General features: G+C 49.7%; 1 protein-coding gene across 1 annotated transcript in view; it reads left to right on the top strand.

Moving 5' to 3' along the window:
- Window positions 1-23,318, top strand: part of ZAP70 (zeta chain of T cell receptor associated protein kinase 70) — a 28,826-nt gene extending 5,508 nt beyond the window's left edge. Inside the window, exons 2-13 of the mRNA XM_074851341.1 lie at window positions 12,205-12,661; window positions 13,986-14,146; window positions 14,801-14,939; window positions 16,483-16,561; window positions 17,301-17,341; window positions 18,541-18,589; window positions 19,160-19,340; window positions 20,024-20,230; window positions 20,495-20,687; window positions 21,298-21,438; window positions 21,952-22,064; window positions 22,428-23,318. Of these exons, the coding sequence (XP_074707442.1) occupies window positions 12,260-12,661; window positions 13,986-14,146; window positions 14,801-14,939; window positions 16,483-16,561; window positions 17,301-17,341; window positions 18,541-18,589; window positions 19,160-19,340; window positions 20,024-20,230; window positions 20,495-20,687; window positions 21,298-21,438; window positions 21,952-22,064; window positions 22,428-22,545 (1,824 nt within the window). The 5' untranslated portion in view covers window positions 12,205-12,259 and the 3' untranslated portion in view covers window positions 22,546-23,318. The remainder of the gene's footprint in view (window positions 1-12,204; window positions 12,662-13,985; window positions 14,147-14,800; window positions 14,940-16,482; window positions 16,562-17,300; window positions 17,342-18,540; window positions 18,590-19,159; window positions 19,341-20,023; window positions 20,231-20,494; window positions 20,688-21,297; window positions 21,439-21,951; window positions 22,065-22,427) is intronic.
- Window positions 23,319-23,542: the final 224 nt, after the last annotated feature.

Raw genomic sequence — 23,542 nt, 5'->3', positions numbered from 1 at the left:
GAACATGAGACTGAAGCCAACTGAGTATGTTATACCCTTAAAGTCTTTGAAAGAAAACAACTTGTCTGTGCTTCTGACAAGCTTCTAAATCATCCATTGGCAGAAGCCTATTAAGTAACAAAGTTATGATAGGTTGGACTAGTGAAGAAGATTATTCAGTTTTTTCCTTGCCCATCTGCTATCCTGCTCCTACCTGCCTCTTCTCCACCTCATTAGAAAACTCCTGGTGTGTGGCTCTGGAGCAGATCACACTGGAATCTAAAAAGTTGTTGAGACCTGCAGGGCAGGTGGTAAGTTAGCAAGATTTTGCTTTTTTTTTTTTTTAAATTTTGTTTTTGAGTGAAAGTCATGACCCTTTTCCCGTCAGATGTTTGTGTAGATCCTGAAGATTACTTGTGAAGACATACACATATGGTTTGCCCCTCATTTCTTATCTGAGATTATAATCTTTCGTGTGCAGAGCTAAGGCAGCAGAGGTAGGAGCATAAATATTATATGATAACTAGAGCCTTACTTTATTCAGTTAATACAGCCCTAGGGAGGAGTGTGAGACTCTGCACATTTCTACAAACCAGTGGAAGAATCCTTCATCAGATGTTCAAGGTCCTGTCGCCATGGTCATGTCAAGCAATAAAGGACAGAGGGGTATCGGCGAGGGTCCTGCCAGAGTCAAACTGTGCAGCCGGGTACTCAGCTCAGACTCCAGTGCTGGGAAAGGAGACAGCAAATACTGCCCCAAGACACATGATTTTGATGCAGGAACAGACAATAGTCTAGAGAAAAGCCCTACAGCCACAGCAAAATGTGGCAATAGGCGCCAGAGGCACAGGCAAAATTTTCAGGGGCATTCGGTGTTGCCTGCATCTCTCAAAAATCATGTGGCAAGGGCAGGGTTAAACAGCACCGGGCACTTCTGGGAACTCAGCTGGGCCCACGCGGGGCAGGACATGCCCTGCACAGCTGCCAGTGCCCTGGCTTCCCTGGGACCTGGAAGGATTTCCACTCAGTCTCTGCTGAGAGTGCTGAAGAAAAGCCTATTTGCAACTAATTGTTGCTGCCAAAGTGGCAGCAAGAGCAACAATTCTGCTCGCAATGCCCAAACAACTGCCAGGTGGGAACATGCAGCCTGTCCCACCATGGCTGGACGCAATCCAGCAGCCTAGAGGGCTCTGCAGCACAAAGCCCCATTCCCTGGACCACAATGTTCTCCTTGGAGAATTTGTTTTGATGGGTTATTGGCATCGCACGTGTCCAGCTGACAAGGGGAGGCGGCAGGAGGGTGAAGCAGAAGCTAAGTGACCAGAAGGTTTTCTGTAAGACGGCGTTAACCCTCTGCTGCTCGATTTAGTGTCTTGTGTCCAAGAGGGAAAAGAGGATGGGTGCTTGCAACAGGATCTTGAGCTGCAAGGTTAGTTCAAAGTTAGTTTTGCTTGGTGGAAAATTTAAGGGAGGTGCATTTTGCCCATGTAAGACTGAGCATGGGTAGGCATTGATTAATGCAACCTCCCATTGACAGCACAGAAAGGACAAAAGCTAAGAACTTACCAGACCATGGAGAATGAGCTATTTATTCACCTTAGTCATCCCGTAGCTGATCGCTGAGCCGCATTCTAAAAATGTGCTGGAGAGTATTTACTGCTGTGCACGTAACCCTAGTCTGCAAGCAAGTAGAGGATTTCATTCTCATTTCAGACACTGATGCTCAACAAAAGACCACCAAAAATGTCAACAGTGGAAGCAAAATGCTTCTGCATTCAGTGTTTTTCAGTTTTCCACAGAACATTGGCTGAACTGGAAATTACATTGGCCAGAGAAAGAAATTGAAAGTATTATTTTCCCTAATGGAACTCAGAATTGCAGAAATTAGATATGGGAAAGTCCTATTAGCTCATCCCAGCTTCTTCCTGCCTGTAGAGGATTGTTCCCTGCAGTACATTTTCTGATCCAGTGTTAAGTCACTAGCAATGGGACTTCTACTATTTCCCCTGTTCCACATCCTGATGAATTGTCTTGTTAGGAAATGTTTCTTGATAACCAGACTTACTTTCCACTGATTAATATCTTCTCCTTTATCCCCATATCATCTTATTGGCACATCCAAAACAGCTTTTCCTCTCTGAAAGATGATCGTGCTCTTTAGATACTTCTACCTTGTTCTCAAATTTTCCCCTGTCACTCTCGGTCAACAACTAATGTGTGTGCTCCATCCCTAAGAGCTGTGCTCATTAATCAGTCCAGTCAGGCCCTTCATCGCTTCCACTGCTCTCTCCTGAGCTGTCTCCAACACTTCTAATATCAAATCACCTATTGAAATAAGTAATCTCAATACCACCAAGGTGCTGGGGTCATGTTCGCCACTGGTACTGAACCACATGGGTGGTATTTATTTCATTTTTTTAAACTACAGGAACTGTTTTGGTCTGTTCCATATAAACAAAACTCATCTTTGTATGTCTGAGAAGCAATGAGTGCACCCAACGCTCTGCCAACCTCTTCCCCCCCTGGCAGCAGCTTTTACCCACTCTACTTACAGTAATATTCTGTTCTTGAAAGCCAGTGCTATGGCTGCAGCGCTGGAGGTGAACACCAGATGCCCAACACATTCATTTTGTCACGTTCGGATCTGCTGCTAGCCCCCTTCGCCCGGGCTTTCAAAGTGAGATTGAGAAACCCTGTGACTCACAACCATTAGAACCCGTGGCACTTACTGCAAGCACAGAGAAGTTGCTTTGGTGTCTCAGCCAACGTCTGAGTTGGATATTTATACTCTGCCTGCCTAAATCCCCTCTAGCAGTGCTAGAGAAGGTTGTCTCCCTGTTTCAGGCACTCCTGTGCCAGCACTAAGGAGCACAAAAGCTGCTGTGTCCCAGGCTGGGGGTAGCTGCACTGGGAGATGAGGATGAACCATCTCCAACATCTGCTCCAGGGATGTTCAGAGAGCCACTGCAGCACTGGTGGCTCCGTACGGGTGAGCTGTAACATGCGCCTGACATGGCCCCAGGCAGAACCCCCTATCCGGTGGCTGTGAACAGTTTTGGGGCAGCTCAGGGCCCATGGAAGCTGAAGTGCAGGTGACCAATAAATTGCACTGAGGCAGCACCAGTACAGCCTAGCTCAGTACTGGCTTGAATGGCAACTGCCTGCTTCCCTGTCCCCATCCTCCTCTCCAAGAAGGACTTGCGGAAGTCCAGGGATAACCAGAATATAAACCAGAATAAACTTTTGAAGTGCCATGTCTGATAGAGATTTTGTCTAGAGTGAGAATACCTTAAAAATATATCTTGTATAGTAGACAGAGGAGAAGCCAGGTAGTTTTGGACAGACCAATCAATGTCTGACAGTATCTACCATACGAAACTGCCTCATGACCAAAGCAGAGGAGAGCCTATGCTCAGCAGGGAGATGCTACTGATGTTACACTAATAGTTTCCTCTCAAGGCTAAATTAAGGCAGAATGATTAAAGGACTGAAACCCGACTCATATGAAGCATTTAAGAGGAACTCTTCACTGATGGTTGGCCAGCAGCTGGGTGAGCCCCCCAATCTTACCTCCAGACAACTTGTCTCCTCCCCCTCGGTAGACCAGATAACCCAGCACACCACCAAGTACAGTACAAAAAGTCAGTGCCCCACTGGGAAGGTGTCATAGCCCAACCGAGCTCTGTACACCAGGAGCCAAAGAAGAAGATTTTGGAGCTCTACACCTGACCTGATTGCAACTGTGGACACAACAGTCCTCCTCTCCTCAATTTGCTTCCATCCCTTCCTCCCGCTGTCTTTTCTTTTTCCTGGGCTTTTCAGGACAAAGACTGCACACTCCTGAGCAGTGCAGACAGTGGCTGTGATCTTCCAGGGACTCTCTAGGCATTGTAAAAAATAAATGCTGCTAAACTTTAAGCTCAGCTATTACATTTATGTTTAAATGGCAAAGGCAAAGCATAAATGCAGATGTTTATGTAACAAAAACACCGTCGTTTTGTGGTTGGAAATAAGACTTGTCAGCTATTTCACCACCTGGAGCAGGAAGGGCGGCAGAGGTGAGAAGGGCAGCATCAAACCTGATCAGCAGGTTTCAGTCCTTCCAGAGAGGGTACCTGCTCAGCACCATCAGAAGGACCCAATCCAGTGCGAGACATGATAAACTTATTTCCAGTCAGATGCATCACAGCCAGTGCTCTCGCAGGGATGCAGCTCAAAGCCCTCTGCGTCACCTTTGCTGCACCCCGCTGAGGGCTGTGCTACTTGTAGTGGTGCCAAGGAATGGACTCAAGCCACAGGCTCACCATCAATCCCTCCTGTAAATACCTCATTTAATCTTTCTGCAGCTTGCTGCTTGGCACATGCTCTGTACTGGCAGGAGTCAGTCTCTCGGCCCATGGTGTTGTGTGCTAAGTTGTTATTTCAGCAAAAGCCCTTCATAAGGTAATGCAGGGAGGCCAGGTAGAATCAAGCACAAAACAGAGCCGTTCTCCTTCGATTTATGCATAAATTACGGCAGTTTTCAGTCACTGGCTCCACGAAACCATCTGCTAGACCCAAACCCCAGAGGATCCCGCTGGAGTACTGACTCCTCTCTGGTTAGTTGTCAACCCCGGCTCCACCTTGGTGGCAGGGACAAGCTGTGTGCTCACTCATCCCCAGGACAAACAAACATCTTGACACCATTTGTTTAGACACAATGACCCATAGCTGAGTTATCAGACCACAGGAGCTCTGGGATACCAGGCAGGAAACTGCATGTACTGTGTTTAACTATGTACCTTAGACCCTAATTAAAAGCCGTTCAGGATCAATGGGTCTGGACCCAGGAGTGTTTTCACTGGCTCTACAAAGGATCAGCAGGGTGTTTTCACAGCTTCCAAACTAAACCCACATGCAACAGCTAAGCACAAACGGCCTCAGGACAACACAGTGACTTTGCTTTACCCCATCACACAGCGGCGTCACCCTACTCATGGACCCCAGCACCCCACCTATTCCAGAGCCACCCCGAGAGGGAAGCTGCTCACCAGGGACATTTGGCTTGTGAGAAGATACTACTACAAACCAGGAGCAGAGGCAGCGCCAAGGGCAGCTGCATGTGGCACCAAAACTCAGTTTTCTGTTCCCGCACTAACCCAGCCACTGAAGCCTACGGCAAAGCTCTCCTCTGTGCAGGATGCAGGGGTCACAGTACTTGTGCCTGTCTACATCACTGGATGTTCCTGAAATATTAAGGTCAGCTTGAGTTTAAACAACGAACCACATTCAGTTAAATTTTCTCTGCCCCTCATTGCAGCATTTTAGGAAAAAAGTGTGGTTCTTTACATTCTGATTTATCAGGGTCTGCCAGGCTCCTATCTAGGATAAACACTTGCAGAGGGATCTTATCATGGAAGATAAGCACTAGATAAAGAACCAATACCCTTTTCTTTAGGGAAAGAGTCAAGTATTTAGGCAAAACTCCTATAGTTGGTGTCAGAACTCAAGTCAGCTCTATGGCCAGTGATCACCCACTGCAAAGCAGACTAAGAGCAACCACTTGCATTGCTCTGTGCTGCAGTCCTCGGACAGATCCACGGGCTTGGTTGTGTCTTTCCAGCCACACTGCCCAAGCAAAGTACAGCCAGACAAAGTTTTAGTAAGACAGGTGCACTCTGCTAGAACGAGCATGTGATACACCACGGGCATGACCACACTGAAACAGGAAACAAGTTCACGAATACAATTCACCTGTGGTAATCCAGAAGTAGTAACGCACCATCTCCATGTTTCAGAGACCCGTTGGTACTTTCTACAGCAATTTTCTCACTGTGCTTTGGCTCAGGGGACTGCTCACTGCCTGTTTGACTTCTGTGCTGTGGCACGGCAGAAACACCTGCCCCAGTCTCCTGCGGGGAGGCACTGAGCTCTGCCTCATGCTACCCCCGAGGCAGCTGCATTGCAGGCTCACAAGCATCAGTGAAAAACTCAGAGGAAGCAGGGTAACACCAGAAAACTGCTTTCTGGGAACAAGGCAATCCCAGCCGTTAAAACAACAGCTTAAACAAAAAAGGCAGATAGTTATACCCAGCAGGCCCCCATGCAGGTGGCCTTCTCCCTCCCCAGCCCCCTCCCTGCCTCCTGCTCTCAAAGCTAGAGGAGCAAATTGCTTCCGCTCATTAGCATTTGACAAATAACCACAGAAGGAAAACAAGTCCCCAGCAGGATATGAATGAGCTCAGGCCTTTATTGCCATCTGACTGCACCAAACAAGCATGTCATCAATTTTCCATGCTCTATCGCACTGTTTCTCCCTTTTGGAGAGGGATGAGCACCCTCACCCAGGTTCAGAGTGGTCAAGTCAAAACAGAGCAGCAAAAGGAATGATCCGAGAGCTGCAAGATGGGAGCAGAGGTGACAGACACATGGCAACTTCTGAGCCTCTGGGCACAGACACAAGTGTCAGGCTGCCTCTGCAGGAAGGGCCGTGAGCACCGTGCTCATGCCTTGACCCCTCGAACACTAACTGCAAGCAAGAGTGCTGGCTCGTGGGAATAAGTGTTTTAACAGAGCAGTGGGGACCCAAGGCGGCCTGCCTAGCTCAGATCCTGGATGGAAGGAGGCACAGAAAACCAGTCACCCATTAGCCCCACCACTGGGTTGACACTGCCTGCTTCTAGCATACATGGACCATAAGACCAAGGCCATAAGCATTTGAGCAGAACCATCCCCTCTATTTTTGATTGCTGTGATGGGGTGGCACTAGGTCTCTGGCCAAGGATTTAGAAGAGGGAAAAGGGGTACTGATCTCCAGGGTAGCAGCTTTTCTCAAAGCCTGTGTCTGTCTCTGGTACAGTCCTGTCACTGTTAGGAGCTGTCACATTGAGTGTATCACAGGAGCACCAGGTCCCTCCACGGGCCTCGCAAGTGTTGCTGTGGAACTGAACATTTTTCCTTCCAAAAAGGACTGTGGACTCCCATGTTCCACTTCGAACGGAGAGGAGGTATGTGAAGCATTTCTGCATGTGGTATGGGGTCCACAGGCCGTGGAGGGACTGTTTGGATTTACCTGCTTGCTTCAAGGACAGCAAGAGCAGACAAGGTCCTTAGTTGAAATCAGGCAGGTTTTTCTGTGGCATTTCTCTAAATACAACCATTTCAGGCAGGACTGAGTCAGTAATACTCACTGAGAAGCAGAAAAGATGATTATCTTCACATGCAAGCAGAAGGCACGCTGTTTATGAGTACAAACATAAATGGGCTCACACTTTCATAACTCCCACTCACACATAGTTCAAGTGTTAATAAATGGTTGAGTAGCTGAGGTTTTAATGAGTAGTCAGCAGGGAGGTTAGGAAAGCAGTTATAGCCAGGAATGTAAGTGCTCATGAGGAAATCTTGGGAAGAGCTGCCATGGAGCACATAAATCAAAATTAAACATTAATCAAGAACAATTAGAAGAATGTAGTCAGGCCAATCCAAAGTTAAGTTTTTCAGGTTTTTCTTTGAACTAAGAAGCATTTCAAGTTGAATCAAATTTATTTCAAGTCTTTTGTTATTTAAGATTTTTAAAAAAAACCCCATGTGCCTGAGCTCCAGGAATCAGCTCTTCAGTTCATCCTCTTGCACAGTGCCAGCTACTCCTGGGAAGAATGACTTGGAAAGGGAACTTGTACACTGCAGACATTTTTCAGCCTTTCACATCTTTAACCAGGCTCTCCACTGTAAATCTAGTTCTCAGATCAAATCAGGAACAACAGAAAGGAATCCAGGGGAGGGGAAGGGGGACGGCTGCTCCTCTGCAGCCCTGCGGAAGCCAGAAGGTCCCTGCAGGTACAGAGGGAAGCGGCTGCTGCCTGAGCCTCCCTCTGCGTTCTGCCATCCCCCCCTGCACCTCACATCCTGCTGCCATCTCTAAATCCTGCCTACACCTTTGCTGTGCCACAGCCTCTGCTCCTCCAGCAGCTGCCCCTCCGAGGGGACCAGCAAAGCTCCAGGAGAGCTCAGGAAACAGGAGGGTTGAGATAATCAGTGCTCTCTCTAAAGCACTAAAAAGAAGGGGCTGTAAACAGCACCGTAAGAAAGCACATTTATTCTTGCATTAACTGCAAGTGGGTCTAGGCAAGGCACCATGAGAAGCATCTTTCCTTCCCAGGAGGTGATCAAAGAGGCCAGTCCCTATCAGGAGGAGACAAGGAGGCAGCACAGGCCAAGTAGGAGCTCAGGACTGATGCCTCACAGGTACCCAGCTGCCTTCACCCATGCAGGGACAGGCGAGCCCCCAAGGCTGGGCTGCTCCCCCTGCCCATCCAGCCACCTGTGCCACAGTTCAGACCCACCCCCCCCAGCCCTGGGGGGCAGCAGAAGTGACCCACAGAGGAGCTCAGAGACCCCGGCCCCCATCAGACAGCCTGACCTCACATTTCGGCGACAGCACAGGCACATTTACCACGGCAGATCTTACTTTCAGCTACCTCCCCCCCAATTAAACACCTTTTAGAGAATTTGTTAAAACCCCCCCTCCCCACACTGCCAACACAAACCTCAGCAGCAGCCCCTACCACGGCCTCCTAAGCACATACTACCCCCCCCCCCCCTTTATACCCCTCCAGATGGGTTCCCATCCTCCAGCCCTTGCTGCTCCCCAGTCTCCCCCAGGCTGACCCAGCCACCTTAAAGGGACAGCCCAGCCAGCCAGGGCTCTGTTACAAGGGATTATTGATGCCAGGACAATGATACAGAAAATACAGTCCTAACAGGATGCTCAAGTTTGCCAGTGCCTCCTCCAGTTTCATCAGTGCACCCCGCTGCTCTTGGGACTGGCTCTGGATTCGCACAAAGTGGTTTTGCTGTTCTGAGAAATTATAAAATCAAACCAGTTCCTGACAGTTCTTGTCTGATCTATGTAAAAGCAAGTGGCTAGCTATATATAGATCCGATTGACTGACATCTCAATAGCTTCCTGCCTGGCTTTCCTGTGTGTCGTGGTGCACAGATCCGACTACTTTTTACGTGGGTGTTGCTTTTTTCAGTGCATTTTCACATCATAATGCCAACTTTCAGACATGGCCATTACCACAGGAGCTCTGGTTTGACATCCGTTCTCCCTGAGTGCTGTTTCTAACCATGGAGGAGTGCCCGAAGCCAACAAGAACACCTGGTATCTGCCGTTGCTGCAGCCCAGGGGATGGAGATCAAGCAGGTGCTGGAAAAATCAGGTCCTGTTACGTGAAATTAATAGTGGTGGAGGGTCCCTTGCACAGCTTCTTCCAGGCACTAGTTTGTTATGGTCATAAAAGCAATCCATTATATCAGTTCTCATTTTTGTCTTCATTTTACAGCATGAGAAAACAAAGTTGTGTGAGGTTTATGCGAGTCTGTTGAGGTTGTATCAGGGTTGCTCAGGTCCACCCCAGAGGTAGTGCTAAGGAACAGAGCTGTAGTTTGGAAGAAGAGCTTAGCTATGCCCAGAAGCCCCTGGCCTGGTGTATGGGCAATAGAAAGAACCAGGATGGTAGGACAAACTTTTTTAAAGCAAGAGCTTTAGAAGGGCTATAAATCACTCTGTTCAAATCTGCTCTCAGACTTCAGGGGGTGACTTTCCCTCATGGCTGGGGACTTAGAATTTTTTCTAATAAAGGTAATTTTCTAATAGGGTTCATTTGTGGCAACAAGGCTTGTATGAAATGGGCGGCATAGCCTGAATGAACCTCTGATCCCTGAGTTCACTCTCGTATCTCCGTGAGGCTTTCTTGACTCACAGCCCTATGCTTGGAGAAAACCAGTCTGTTTATAACAGAACAGCCTGTGTAGGCAGCTGGAAACTTTGTGGGAGCCCGGTGGTGATCAATGGCTTCTGCCATCTCATATTCACCTGTTTGAACCATTGTCAAACATGTTCCGTTTGCTGTGATGTTCTGGTCCTGGACTTTCCAGAAAAGGGAATCAGCATGTTTGAGTGCAGCATCCTTGTGCCTAACCACTGTTTATCCCAGGTAGCTAGTGGAAATTAGTAGCACATCAAGAAGGCCGTCAACCTTCCACTGCCCACTCAGCGCTTCCTCTTCCTTGACTCATGAATGTGATTCATGAGGCTGACTCTGCAGTTAAAACCATGAGCTGCAATCCTCGCTCCTCACATCCTCCAACCCACCTTCCTGGGACCTGCCCTTGCCTGGGACCAGGCTGAGGTCAGGAAGACCTGGCATCCTCTCATGTCAGGGTCTGAACCTGGGGGATATGCCTGTCAGGTGTCTGGGCTGCTTTGGTGCCTGGAGGCATCAAGGGATTAGGACACTTGCTTTGGTTCTAAGCACTGACTCCAGTTAGGGTTTGAGCTACAGGGTGTTTTCATTTGCCTTCGGTGTCCCAGACTGGCAGGTCTGCCAAGACCCCACTTTGCTTCATTTGATGAATTTGATGAAAGGGGCTCCACAACTCAGGCTTATTTGTGCTGCGCCTGATACAGTTTACGCCAGTCCCGCACCCAAGCTGCAAACGCCACTGACGGCTTCCTGTTGTGGTTTCCTGCCTCGGCTAAAACGCCTCCTCGGCGGAGCCTGCTCTCCCTTCCTGTCCTCATCAGGGCCATTTCAGGGCCTAATGAAGACAACGAGCAGATAGGTAGAGTCTGGTTGCCATAAATCCAGCTCCTCGTGGGTCTTTGCTGTTGTAGGCTGAGCAGAGCAGGGTGCGCACAGCAGAACGGTTTCTCCTGAGCAGTTTCATCCTGACCCCTCTCCCGTTCCTGATGACACAGAGCACGTATCCAGACAACCCCTTTCCAGCTCCAGCGGTCCCAGAGGCGGGCAGGAGGCAGCCCTGCCACTATGCTGCTGAGCGGGCTGAAGGAGGTTGGGCAGGATGGAGCAGGGCTGACCACCGGCCCAAGCTCAGCTCCAGCCACTGCCTGAGAGCAGAGGCCGCTTCTGGAATAGCTCAATGGGCCCAACACATCGGGCAGTGACTTCTCCCATCATGTTCAGAAATGAGAGTTACGTTGGGAAGAATCAGGGCAAATACCCAGCGCGCTGGCTGAAGAACCAGCATTTTCTTTACTCTGAATACAAGTGACACATTTACGGGAAATGCGGATGGAGACAAACGCTCTGATCTTTTTGGGGTCAGCATCTACGCAATTATAAAATCAAAGATCAGGCTCCAGGGAACAAATGAGACCCTTCAAACATGATAATGTTTCGATTAATCACCGGAAATTGGCTTCTGGTTGTGGGTGGGATTTTAGATGATTTGGTACAAGACCTATAGCTCTTTGGCAGAAGGGGCTCTGCAGTGACTCTGACAACAAAGTGCCGTTGCTCGCTGGATTCCCACTGCAAGCTGGTGCTGCAGCAGCACGGTGGTAGGTTCGTTTCTGGTTTAGGCTGTTCTGAGCAGGGGGCTCCAGTAACTCTTGCACACTGCAGGTCAACAGAGACGGTGGGATTAAACTCACTTTGCAGTGATGACTGGCCGCATCTGAGCGCCGGCATTCTCTGGAGCATGTGCACAATGTAGAAATAGGAACTGCCAGACAGGATCAGAGTATTGGCCAAATTTAGAAACCAGCCAGACTCAGGTATTGTGGGAAAAAATGCATACATTTTTCAAGAGACAATTAGAAGAAGGTTTCTTTTTGTTACTGTCAACTGATGGTTAATGTCTGCCCAGAAGCACTCAGGTTTATCTTTATGTCCTTTTGCTTTGTTTGCTGCAATTGTGTATCTGAATGTTTTTTAGACATTTAATATCCATCTCAGGTTTTAATCTTACTGCATTTAAGATTTTGGCCTTACAGACCCTCAAGACAAAACTAATTTATTCAGAGACGCAAAAGAATTTCCTTTTATTGTGAACAGGGCTGGAGAGAAAATGGTAGGAAGTCAAAGCTAAAAACTTTGGGATGGATGTAAGAAACACATTTTTAATAGTGAAGGTAATTAACCATTGGAACAATTCACTGTAGGATTCAGTACATTCTCTATTGCTTGAAATCTTTAAATCAAGTTTAGATGGATTTTTACTTACATTTTCTAGCTCCATTCAGGGCGGGATAGAGAAATCACTGCGTGATTCTCTGGCAGGGGATATGAATGCATCACTGCTGCTCTCCATGTGGTGTTTGAAATGACCCTACAGATAGTCACTGAGGGCTGAAGAACCTCTGGACAGGGAAGTCTGAATTCCAATTAAACCTTTTTGAAAAATTATGTGTCAGTGAAGAATTTTGCTTCTCTCTTCCAGATTGAGCACCAGCAGCGTGTGAGCTGACCCAAGCAGTCCCGGTAGGCGCGTAGAGATGCCAGATGCTGCTGCTCACCTGCCCTTTTACTACGGCAGCATCGCCAGGTCAGAAGCAGAGGAGTACCTCAAGCTGGCAGGGATGTCGGACGGCCTGTTCCTGCTGCGGCAATGCCTGCGCAGTCTGGGGGGGTATGTCCTCTCCATGGTCTGCAACCTGCAGTTTTACCATTACGCCATCGAGCGCCAGATGAACGGTACCTACGCCATTGCGGGGGGCAAAGCCCACTGTGGGCCAGAGGAGCTCTGTGAGTTTTACTCCAAGGATGCTGACGGGCTCTGCTGCACCCTCCGCAAGCCCTGCAACCGCCCCAGTGGTGTGGAGCCCCAGCCCGGTGTCTTCGACAGCATGAGGGACAATATGGTGCGCGAATATGTCCGGCAGACGTGGAAACTAGAGGTACTGGCCATTGCCAAGGGTGGTGTGGGACTGTGCAGGGCTCCCTGGGGCTTACTGCTGCTTGCCACCTTGGCCTCCTCTGTCGCTGTCATCCCCCTCTTCCAGCATGGTAAAACAAGGTCCTTCTCGGAGGCTGCTGGCACTAAGAGCAGTCTTAAATCTCTCTCTTTTCCAATTTCTTCTTCAGAAACCAGCCTAAACATCATCTCGAGCCTTCAGACTCGTCCTCTGCTCAGCTGGTGTTGCGTCTGCTCTGCTGGGCATTGGAGCTCACTGCCCGCTTCGCAAGCATGTCCCCATGTGCCGTTTGCTCCTCTGCAGCACCTGGGATGCTCGCTGCAGTCAGACCAGCGCTCTCCCTGTGAGGCGCCTGTGCCCCCATAACATTGTGCTGAAGATGTAACGAAACCAGACTTAAATTCTTGCTCAGGTTTTCCTCGCTCTTTGAAGTCAGTGGAGGTTTTCCCTATCAAACTGAGATACTGGGTACTGGATCTGTCTGTTATGTAAATTTAAAAGTAGCTACAGACAGGTTCCTGCATTTTATTGCAGACTGGACCATATATAATATATGTATAAGGCAAAACTCTGTAAATGCTCCCACTGGCAGCCACGTAATTAGTTTCCTTCTACCTGCTGTCACCTTGACAGCGGCTACTCAGACACTTCCAAGTCCTCGCAGAAAGATGGCTCAGGCATTCTCCTTATGGAGCCTTTCAACAAAAGATCTCTAAATTTAGCCTATTTTAGGCCAAAGGTCTAAAAAAACCCCAGGTCTTGACAGAATTAGGTATTCTATAGGGTTTCTCCAGGAAGCTGATCTGTGGACACTGGTAAATAACACAAAGGACATTGCCATCTACTGGCAAACGAAAAATTACAGTAGTTTATAAAATGTGTGGGGCCAGTAAAATTAACTTGGGGTCTCCCACACGATTTGCAGACTGCACTGCTTTTGACAGGTTGTAGTCTGGGGACAGTGAGCAGCCAGGAAGGCAGAAGCACCAGAAGGAGGTCCTGGTCTCCCAGGAATGTGAGGCTGAAAGACACCCATGAGACTGATATCAAGACCCCCTATACTAATTCCTTCACCAGCAAGTCAATGGGCTTCAGCTGGATTCGAGGATTGGGACCAATTTAGATAAGGAAGGAACAGAATTAACCCACTATTGCTATAGGCATGATAAAGGCCACAGGCATTTCAGTTGCGAGATCTTCCAATTTTCCTGTGTCATCTGCCCAAAAGGATGCAAAATAAACCATGCTGAAGCCATGCAACAGTGCAGCAGAATGGCAGGAGGTCTCATTTCTCACTCTTTTCCAGGGGGATGCACTCGAACAGGCCATCATAAGCCAGGCTCCACAGGTGGAGAAGCTCATCGCCACCACAGCCCATGAGAGGATGGCCTGGTACCATGGGAGCATCGCCAGGGATGAAGCTGAGCGGAGGCTCTACTCAGGGGCACAACCTGATGGGAAATTCCTGTGAGTATGCAAAACCCTGGCAGTTGCTGTGATCCCTGTATTGTTTACCATTTCCCCAGCTCCAGTACCCTGTGGTTACTTGTGTTACATGACGGAGAGTGAGAGGAGGTTTACCTGAATATGGTCAGACTGTGGTTACAGATCTTTCACAGACTGGGTCTGATGCCCCAAATCTATTATTGTCCAGACAGTGTCTGACCTCCATGAAGAGCCAATCCTGAGCTTTATTTGTTTCTCATGTTTAGATATGTCTATGGAGTATGCTTGTTAATGCACGGGATGATATAAGATATAGGGTTCAGTGGGTGAAGACATTTAACACTGACACATAGACAGTGTACGGCCAACAAAATATAGGAGAAAGCATTTGCTCTGCATCTCTGCTGAGGTGAGATAGCCCTTAATTTAATTATCTCCTGAATGGGTTAGGGAAAGAAAGAATTAGCTGAAGAGGGTGGAGGAGAGGGGCAAGTGACTGAAGGTGAACGGTCCCGCCTCAGCCTCTGCAGAGGGGTGTCGGGAAGGTGGCAATTCCAACAGTGCAGTGCAGAGACACCTTACCAAGTCCCCACCCAGCAACCCACCGCTGCTGCAGCCATGATAATTTGCAGGGCAAAACCTAGAGTTGCTTTTAATAGTTCTCCTTTCTACCAGGCTGAGAGAAAGGAAGGAAAATGGCACCTACGCCCTCTCCCTCGTCTATGGCAAAACGGTGTATCACTATAGGATAGACCAGGACAAGTCTGGGAAGTACTCCATCCCCGAGGGGACCAAGTTCGACACGCTCTGGCAGGTACCGTACTGTGGGATGCTGACCACTGCTGTCCTAGTACAGCGAAGGCACTTTCCCCGTGTTATAGCTGCCCATGCCCTGAGGAAAAGGAAAGGCCATGTGGAGATTTAAAGGCTTTAAGACCATACATGGGTGGTTGTAGCCCCTTCCAGAAAACCCTTACATTCCCTGGGTCTGGCTGTCTATCAGCTCACCTCATTGCATTCATTTCTGTGCACTCCTAGATCCAAGTCTGGGATATCACAGCAGCTCTGAAGTAGTGCTGGCTTTACCACTGCCTTCATGCCTTACACCGGTCTGGTGCCTGTCCAAGGAAACAAGAGGAGCAGTGCTTTTTATTTCTAGCTTTAAACCAGAATACTTGAGATGGTTACATTAATAACACTTGCACCCCATCAGCAAACATCACCCATTCAGCCACAGCGTGCATCTCAGACCTCTGCCTGCAGCAAGCCCTGATGAGATTGTTCATCCCAGGCTGACCTTCCCGTGCACCCCCACGCTGCTCCTGGACCAGCAAAACTACTGTGTGCAGATTGCTGCTTTATGTTCCAAGTGACTGACTTCTGTGCAAAGACTAGGGGAGGGCAGAAGTCTTGAGCCAGCTGCCAAAATCTTGACATGACTGAAGATCCAAGTCCCAGGAGACACATCCTATCACCCTGGAGAGTCAGGGGCTTTGGGAAGTGGAGATGGCTGCAATGAGGGTGGGGCAGGGTCTTTAGGGAATGTGACACATGGTCCAGCAACTCTTGGCAGTGCTGGGGGGTCGCATGCCCCCCCGCACCGGAGCCCAGCTCTGCCCCGTGGCACACACCTCGGACCTGCTCCAGGGAACGGATACCAGCGCTTCCTCCTGGGCAGGGCTGTCTGGAGGACAGTAACTCTGTTTTGCTGAATTTTCCAAATTCCCAGGACTGTTTTCACTCTGTTACTGAAAACAAAGACTTTGGGGCATTTTTATGGCAACAGAACTGTGCCAGGTTCCCAATCGCAGATGAAATCTGAGCCAGACAGGAGGGGAAGAGAAAGCCTTGTCTCCCCCGCGGTCCAGTGGCCAGGGGCTGGGCTGGTCGTCTCCAGCCAGAGTCAAGTCCCAACTGTACTTGAACCGGTGGTTGCTGCAGTGAAAAACTGCCTGGGATCCACAGAGCTAAGCCTGGGGTTCCTCTGGGAAAGCAGAAGGTTTGTCTCAGGCTTTATCAAACACAGTATGACTTAAAAACCTTTCTGGATGGGCAACAATAAGATTACGCTGAAAATGCCCTACCCAGATCTCCTGCTGGAGATTTTCCTTTTGTCTTTCTTCAGTCCTTATCTAACTCCCCAGGTTCTTCCCAGCTCTGGTAGATATCCAGGTATGCAAGCGCTTACTCTAGGAGATCCCTGAGTGCATAGATAGGAGATGAGAGAAAGATAGTCTAGTCTCTGTCTGCCATAAATCTGAGAGAAATCATTACCATAAGCCACACAAGTTGCCTGCAATAAAAAGAGGTTATTTTCTCCTCACAATAATTTATTTTTCCTCCTATTCCTTTCCCAGTTGGTGGAGTACCTAAAACTCAAACCAGATGGGCTGATTTTCTACCTGAGGGAAGCCTGTCCCAACCCCAACATGCCAGGTGAGCTGACATCTCTCAGAGCCATTCCTGGCCTCAGTTTACCACCAAGTGGGGCCGGTTTGAGCAGCATCAACCTAAGTTTCCTTTACTGTGTCCAACCTTGCTCAGACCTTGGTGGTGAGGGAACAGTAAGGTCTCTCTGCTCCTCTGGCAAACTGGGCAAGTCTCACGTCATGTTGTCTGCTGAAAGTGGCCACTCTCCAGGCCTGGCCTAGGGTGGCCCAAAGACAGGAGCAGATGGGAGAATCGGTGCTCCAAATGGATTAAGGACTTCTGGTGCCAAACAGACGGCTTCTGAAAAATGACCTGGTTTTTAGGCAGCAGGAAACAACATGTCCTGCAAGTCTGGTCCCTAGTGGGTCTCCTGAGCTGAACACTCAAAACCATGGGTCACTTTGTCCTGGTCCAAGTGTCACAAATATCACTTCAGAGCCTGCCCGTGGGACCCTCGCTCTCCTGGACAAGGGCTCTGGGGTACAGCTCAGCCAGTCCCTGCTCTGGGACTGATGGAGAGTGGAGGGTGCTCCAGTGGGTCTGCACTTCCCCTGAGGGCTGGTCTGGGAATAATGCCCACATCCAGCCACATTTCCACACCTTTTTTGGCTAAAGCTGTGGAAACCATCCTTTGGTGGGGGCGATCAGACACAGGCGTTCACACAGTCCTTCAAGGACTGGTGCTCTGATCCTGCTTGGGGCATAGGCAGACTCTTAATAACAACTTATCTCTCCTGATTCACAGCATCTGCAGCACCGGTTCCACCGACCCACCCCTCCGTGAGCGTAAGTTTTGGGGAGGGTCTATTTTATTGGTACCTTAGTGGTTTAATGTTATTGCATTTCAAGCTTGCTGATCAAACTCTGCTCTTCAAACGCTGCTCTTCTCTAAAACTCAGTAACTCAAATGGAATATATTAAGCCCAGCTGCAATGTTGTCCCCTTTCCAGCTTGGATGGGGACGAGGAATAGCTGGGCACAGCTACCGTTAGAGCTGAAAATGGTTTCCATTCATACTGTGCTCCTTGCAACATGTGGGCTTGTCCTTGGGGAGCCCTCTCCCCCCTGCCCTCTTTGCCAGGCAGGAGCGAGGAAGACGTGGTTGGATTCTGGGAACACTCAGCCTTGCTGCTGGCCGCTGGCCACCGGCCAGGTCTTTGTGCTCCCTCTCCGTCCCTAGCCTCGGGGTATGTCTGCGCTCAGTCACCGCTCCAAGTGCTGAGCAGTGTTGAAACCAGCTAGTTTGGGCTATATGAGCAGCCCATCCCAGAGCCCAGCAGAGGCTAAATAAAGGCCTGAGCATACACCCATCTTCTCGGAGAGCTTTCACAATCTGTGGTGGGCTCCCATGTCGCAGTGACTCTGCTGCAAGCAGTGCCGGCGTTCAAAGCTGTGCCGGACAAATGTGTACCATACCACTTTGTCACTCTCTGCTTTTGGGACAGTGGCTCTACACAGTGTCCATGTGTGCTCCCAGGGGCCACTCTTTGGGCAGGCAGGTGTGCCGGCTGCAAGCCGAGCTGCCCCGGGGGTTCCCTTCGCTCCCTGTCTCAAAACAAGCTGCAGAGACTTGGCTGGGATGACCCCCGCTGCTGCAGAGGACTTGTCACTTTGGGATGGGGAAAGCAGAGCAGGCAGAGAGCAAAATGCAGCCCTGTGTGCGTGCCCCTTGCTGCTCAGGTAAACACAGAGCCCTCAGCACCTCACCCTGCATAGCCCACAGGCTGGCTACTGGAGGGCTCCATAGCACTGAATACCCCAGGGTCTGATCCCAGCTGTGCAGCTGCAGTGGGGGTACCGGCCAGCCAGCACTGGAAGAGAAAAGTCGTCTCGATACCACTCCAGTATCTTGTGCCTACCTCAGGGCCTTTCAGAAGGAATCACCAGCTGGGGCTCTGTTGGGCTGCAGAGGCTCCCCATCCCTCTCCTCTCTGAAGCAGTTTCCCCTGACTCCTTTATCCACTTTATCCCTGTTTCTTTTCCAGAGACACCTTGGGCCTCTCAATGCAGATGGATACACGCCAGAGCCTGTAGGTAAGCATCTCTGAAAGCCCTCTCCTCCTAACAGAAGACAGGACCTGGGGATATCGCAGGAGCCATGGGGGTTTCCTGGCACATCTATATCACTTTCTGGACAAAGAGCTGTGCTACAAAGCCCCTTTCTCACAAAGGCACCCAGGAAGATCCCAGTCGTTTCAGGGTCTTGAGACACGAATATTGTAAAACTGTTTGCCCACACGCAACTCCCAGTAAATCAAGCCCTATCCCATTCCCCATCGTACCCGGTAAATCAGGCCCTATCCTATTCCCCATCTTCCACCCTGCCTTCTAAATACTCAGTGTATTCAGTTATATTTCAGTGGGGTGGTCCTGCAGGGCGTGATATGTGGAGTGGGAATGCTCAGACACCTCTCCCCATCCTGGCTCTTTTAGCAGCTGTAGGGGTTGTGAAAGGAAGGGACATGCCCAGGAGGGAGGCTTGAATGCTGGAGCTTGAAGAGAGTTGGCCAAGAGACTAAAGAAAACCTTCCCAACCAGTGAGGGAGAGAGGGATGGGGAAGGGTACACTGTTTACAGTTATAAACAACTATATGTCTTGGAAAGGTGCAGGAAAGTCACGCCTGCTACCCATGGACACCAGTGTCTACGAGAGCCCCTACAGTGACCCCGAGGAACTGAAGGATAAGAAACTTTTCCTCAAGAGGGACCACTTGATGATCGATGAAGTGGAACTGGGGGCAGGAAACTTTGGCTGTGTCAAGAAAGGAGTCTACAAAATGAGAAAGTGAGTGCTGCCCTGAAGGATGTTGAGGAAGCTGGAGAAGGGTGCTCCAGGCTGAGCTCAGAGGTGTCCCCAGCTATCCTGTTTCTAGATAGGACCCTAAAGTGATAATGGGGTGGAGGTATCAGAGACTGATAACTTTCCACAGATTTTCAGCGACAGCTTTGTTGCTCTGCGAGTGTAATCTGCGCTGCACGCTCCTGGGCATAAGACTGCCACTTCTAAAGGCATTTTCTGGGCTCAGAGGAGCAAGTCCATGCTTCGGAGGTCATCTTGGTCCAAGTCAGGGCAAAGGAGTGAGACAGGGGAGATGTGCCATGCTTGGCTCTGTTGCTGGTTGTCTAGGAGTCCACAAAGGGGCTGTTGGCCACTTTGTGCCTGAGTTTCCTCCTCAAAAGATGGCAATGATGATGCAGATCTCAGTGTGTGAGGTGATGCACCTTCAGATCTACAGATGGAAAATACTGGCCTACACTTAGAAGGACGAGGTGATCCTTATCTCTTTGGCCTTCTAGGAGGCCTGGGATACCAGTATTATGCAGGACTCTGCCAAAACAGGCTACTGAGATTGCTGTTGAGAGATCAAACAGTATCACGTGAGAGGTGATTTGCATTCCTGGCTGTGATACATGAGTCCAGCTGCTGTTTAGTTCATCCCATGTGTGTTCCTCTCGCTCTCTGTGCAGGAAGCAGATCGATGTGGCCATAAAGGTGCTGAAGAGCAACAATGAGAAAACAGTGAAGGATGAAATGATGAAGGAAGCCCAGATCATGCATCAGCTGGACAACCCCTACATTGTCCGCATGATTGGGGTCTGCGAGGCAGAGTCCCTGATGCTCGTGATGGAGATGGCTTCTGGAGGGCCGCTCAACAAGTTCTTGTCTTCCAAGAAGTGAGTACTGAATAAAATGTGGCTGCCTGATTTTCTGCACTTCTCATCAAACTCTGCTGCCAGGGGAGCCTAGCTTTGTAGGTGAAGGGAAGCTGATAACAGCAGAAAGAGATGTCTTTTCATGTGAAGTAACAGGGACTGATGCTTCTGGAGCAGAGATGTCTACGTTCATTCTCTCTTGCAGCTAGAAAACTTGGAGGGGACCATCATGTACAGAGTAATGGCAGGTCCTGTATTACTGCATTGTCCTTTCATCTTCCCCAGAGACGAGATTACAGTCAGCAATATTGTGGAGTTGATGCACCAAGTATCCATGGGGATGAAGTACTTGGAGGAAAAAAACTTTGTCCACAGGGATCTGGCAGCCAGAAATGTCCTGCTGGTCAACCAGCATTATGCCAAGATCAGTGACTTTGGACTCTCCAAGGCTCTTGGCGTTGATGACAGCTACTACAAGGTAAGTGTAAGCACAGCAAAGGATCCAGAGAGCTAGCAGGAGCCCTCCTGGCCGAGGACTGAGACTCCAGAGTCAGGGGGTCTGGGCTCTTCCCAGGAGTCCTGCTGCACGACCACATCACACTCTGGCTGGCCTCACTGCTGTGACATTAAAAGGGGCTTTACAAAGGTCCAGGTGGCAAGGAGGAAATTCAGAGGGATGCAGAGGCAGAGAGGGGGATGCAGTGCAGTGAGGTGACAGGAGAGAGGAGAGAGGAGAGGAGCCAGAGCAGAGCGCCGGGAACAGAAGCTGGTGAAGAGTGAGCCAGGGCTGATCTTCCTGGCAGTGTGCACCAGGGCTGAGCCCTGGGGCTGGGGTGCAAGAGGAGGGTGGCACCATGGGACAGTGTCCCGCATCCAGGGATGGCTGAGCAAGACAGCAGGGCCTGGGCTGGGGTTTGGGGCTCAGGGCTTAGGGCTCGGGGCTTGGCACCTTGAGCTCCCAGCCCAGGGCAAGGGGATTTTTCAGCAGCATGGGATTGCATTTGACACATCTAGCAAAGCAGAATTCAGGTTCAGCTCATAGCGGTCTGTGTCTCAGGGAGGAAATGTTCCTCTTTGCTTTGCTGCAGGCCAGGACAGCAGGAAAGTGGCCCTTGAAATGGTATGCCCCCGAGTGCATCCTCTATCACAAGTTCTCCAGCAAGAGTGATGTATGGAGCTATGGTGTGACCATGTGGGAGGCCTTCAGCTACGGGCAGAAACCATACAAGGTGAGGCAGAGCTGGGTCCATCATGGATGGATGCTACAGTCTAGCGTCCCACTCTGTAACAGGCTGACACACACTGAAACTCCAATTTCTATTTCCTTGAGTGGGTGCTGTTCCCACTGTTGAACAGAGGGGAAGGAAGACAAGCTCACTTCCAGTTTACGAAAGGCACAAATTAGATTGCTTGGATCCTGCAGCTTTCTGTTCATTTAAAGGATAAGAAACAAACCCATTTGGGTTTGAATTAAAGCAGATCTTCTTTTTTGATCCTCTGCTCACTTGCAGAGCTGAAAAATCAGTTGCTTAGCCACTGCTCTGCCCATGCTTGGGATGGGGTCTGCAGACTGGGCTGGCCACAACGTGAGACACCGCTTCTGGGTGCCAGGGTTGAAAACAGTGACTGTATGGGATGTGTGGTGCGTGGATCCAAAGCCAGGCCCAGCTCTAATCTGTCTCTTCTATCCCTGTTGCCATCTCCAAAAGCATTAAAGCATTTCCCATTTGATCCTATCCTAGAAAATGAAAGGCCCAGAGGTCATCAGCTTCATAGAGCAAGGGAAGCGCATGGACTGCCCCACAGGCTGCCCGGCGGAGATGTACGCCCTCATGCAGCAGTGCTGGACCTACAGGTGAGGCTTTCACTAGCTCAGCTCTCAGCTGGGGGGCAGGTCCATCAGAACACTGTCTGGATGGTGGCAACATAAAGCAAATGGTGCCTCCTGCCTTGGTCTCATTCTCCAGCCCCTGATGAATGATGTACCTATTTCTTTATTATCATACCCCTCCGTGTGCCTGTACCAATCCTGGAGGATGGCAGAGCCTCTGTGCCTTTGTCCCTCTCCATCCCAGAAAAGTCTTAGCTGCCTTTCTAAGCCCTGGTACAACTGGGCTGCTGTTGTCCCCCAGGTTCTTCTGTGCTTGGTATCTTCTTATTTCATCAATCCACTTTTGTCCTTTCTGGTGACCCTCTTTGTTCCTTTCTGCCCTTGCAGATGGGAAGAGCGTCCAGGATTTATTACTGTGGAAAACATAATCCGCACCTACTACTACAGCATCGCTACGAAGACAGAAAATGGGCCAGAGACAGAGGACAAATCTCAACTTCCTTGAGTTTCCTTCTCTGTTCCTCAGCACACACCCTTCCTGCATGGCACCTGGAAAGGCTCTTTGCAAATTTTTGCTTTAATCTCTCAAATGCCGGTTTTGTTTCTCAAGTAGTTCCAGAACGAAGAGCCTGGGAGACAATGCTGTCACAGCAGACAAGGGCCCTCAGCTGTGCCTCGTGTTTCCAAACAGCCGGCCATGATTTACATCTCCAGCCTGACCCAGCACAGGACAGTACAGACACTATTATAGTTCCTTCATACCCACTTCCAAAACTATCCCAGGACCTCAGAGCTTAATGCCTACCAGGCTCACTAAGGATGAACTGTGTTGGCTCCAGCAGACCTGGATTTTTCCAGACCCCTTAAAAAACATTTTTTTCACAGAAAACCACCAAGTACACATTTCTGGTGAGGTTTGCATGGAGTGAGACACAGACCAGGGAGCCATCGAGTCCCCTTTCCCTTGGCTTAGGGCAAGAAGCAGCTGGTGTGCTGCTTGCTCCCAGGAGAGACGGGGAGGAGCAGTGGGGCAGAGCTGCATGGCACCACAGCTTTGTCCTCCGTGGACCCTGTCAGCCGCAGCTCTTACACCCCGGGGCGCTGCCATGTGCTGTTCAGCACAGAGCACGGTGTACATCCCCCCTGCTCTGCCACAGCCCCCCAAGTTGGTTATGGCTTCTGAAACAACCAGACTCTCAGGACCCACTGCTCACGTCCTGGATCTCATCTGGCCCCTCTGTGCTAATGAAATAAGCATCTTGCTTTTCAAGCCTGAAACTTGATCGTCCTGTAAATAAACTATTTTATATTTTTTAACATACCTATGGCTCAGACTATTGAACTATCATAAATGTTTGCAACTGTTTCAAGCTGAAAAGAAAACAACTGTAATTTCCCTCCACTAGGCCAGGGTTTCCCTCCCTGATGCTCACCATAACCCTGCAGAGTCACCAACCTGGTCACCCTTGGGCTGGCTTCCCTGCGGAGCTGGAGATTTCTTG

This window comes from Strix uralensis, chromosome 27 (genome assembly GCF_047716275.1).
Source record: "Strix uralensis isolate ZFMK-TIS-50842 chromosome 27, bStrUra1, whole genome shotgun sequence".
Taxonomy (NCBI): domain Eukaryota; kingdom Metazoa; phylum Chordata; class Aves; order Strigiformes; family Strigidae; genus Strix; species Strix uralensis.
The sequence above is the reverse complement of the archived record's forward strand: the minus strand, read 5'-3'. Positions and strand labels throughout refer to the sequence as shown.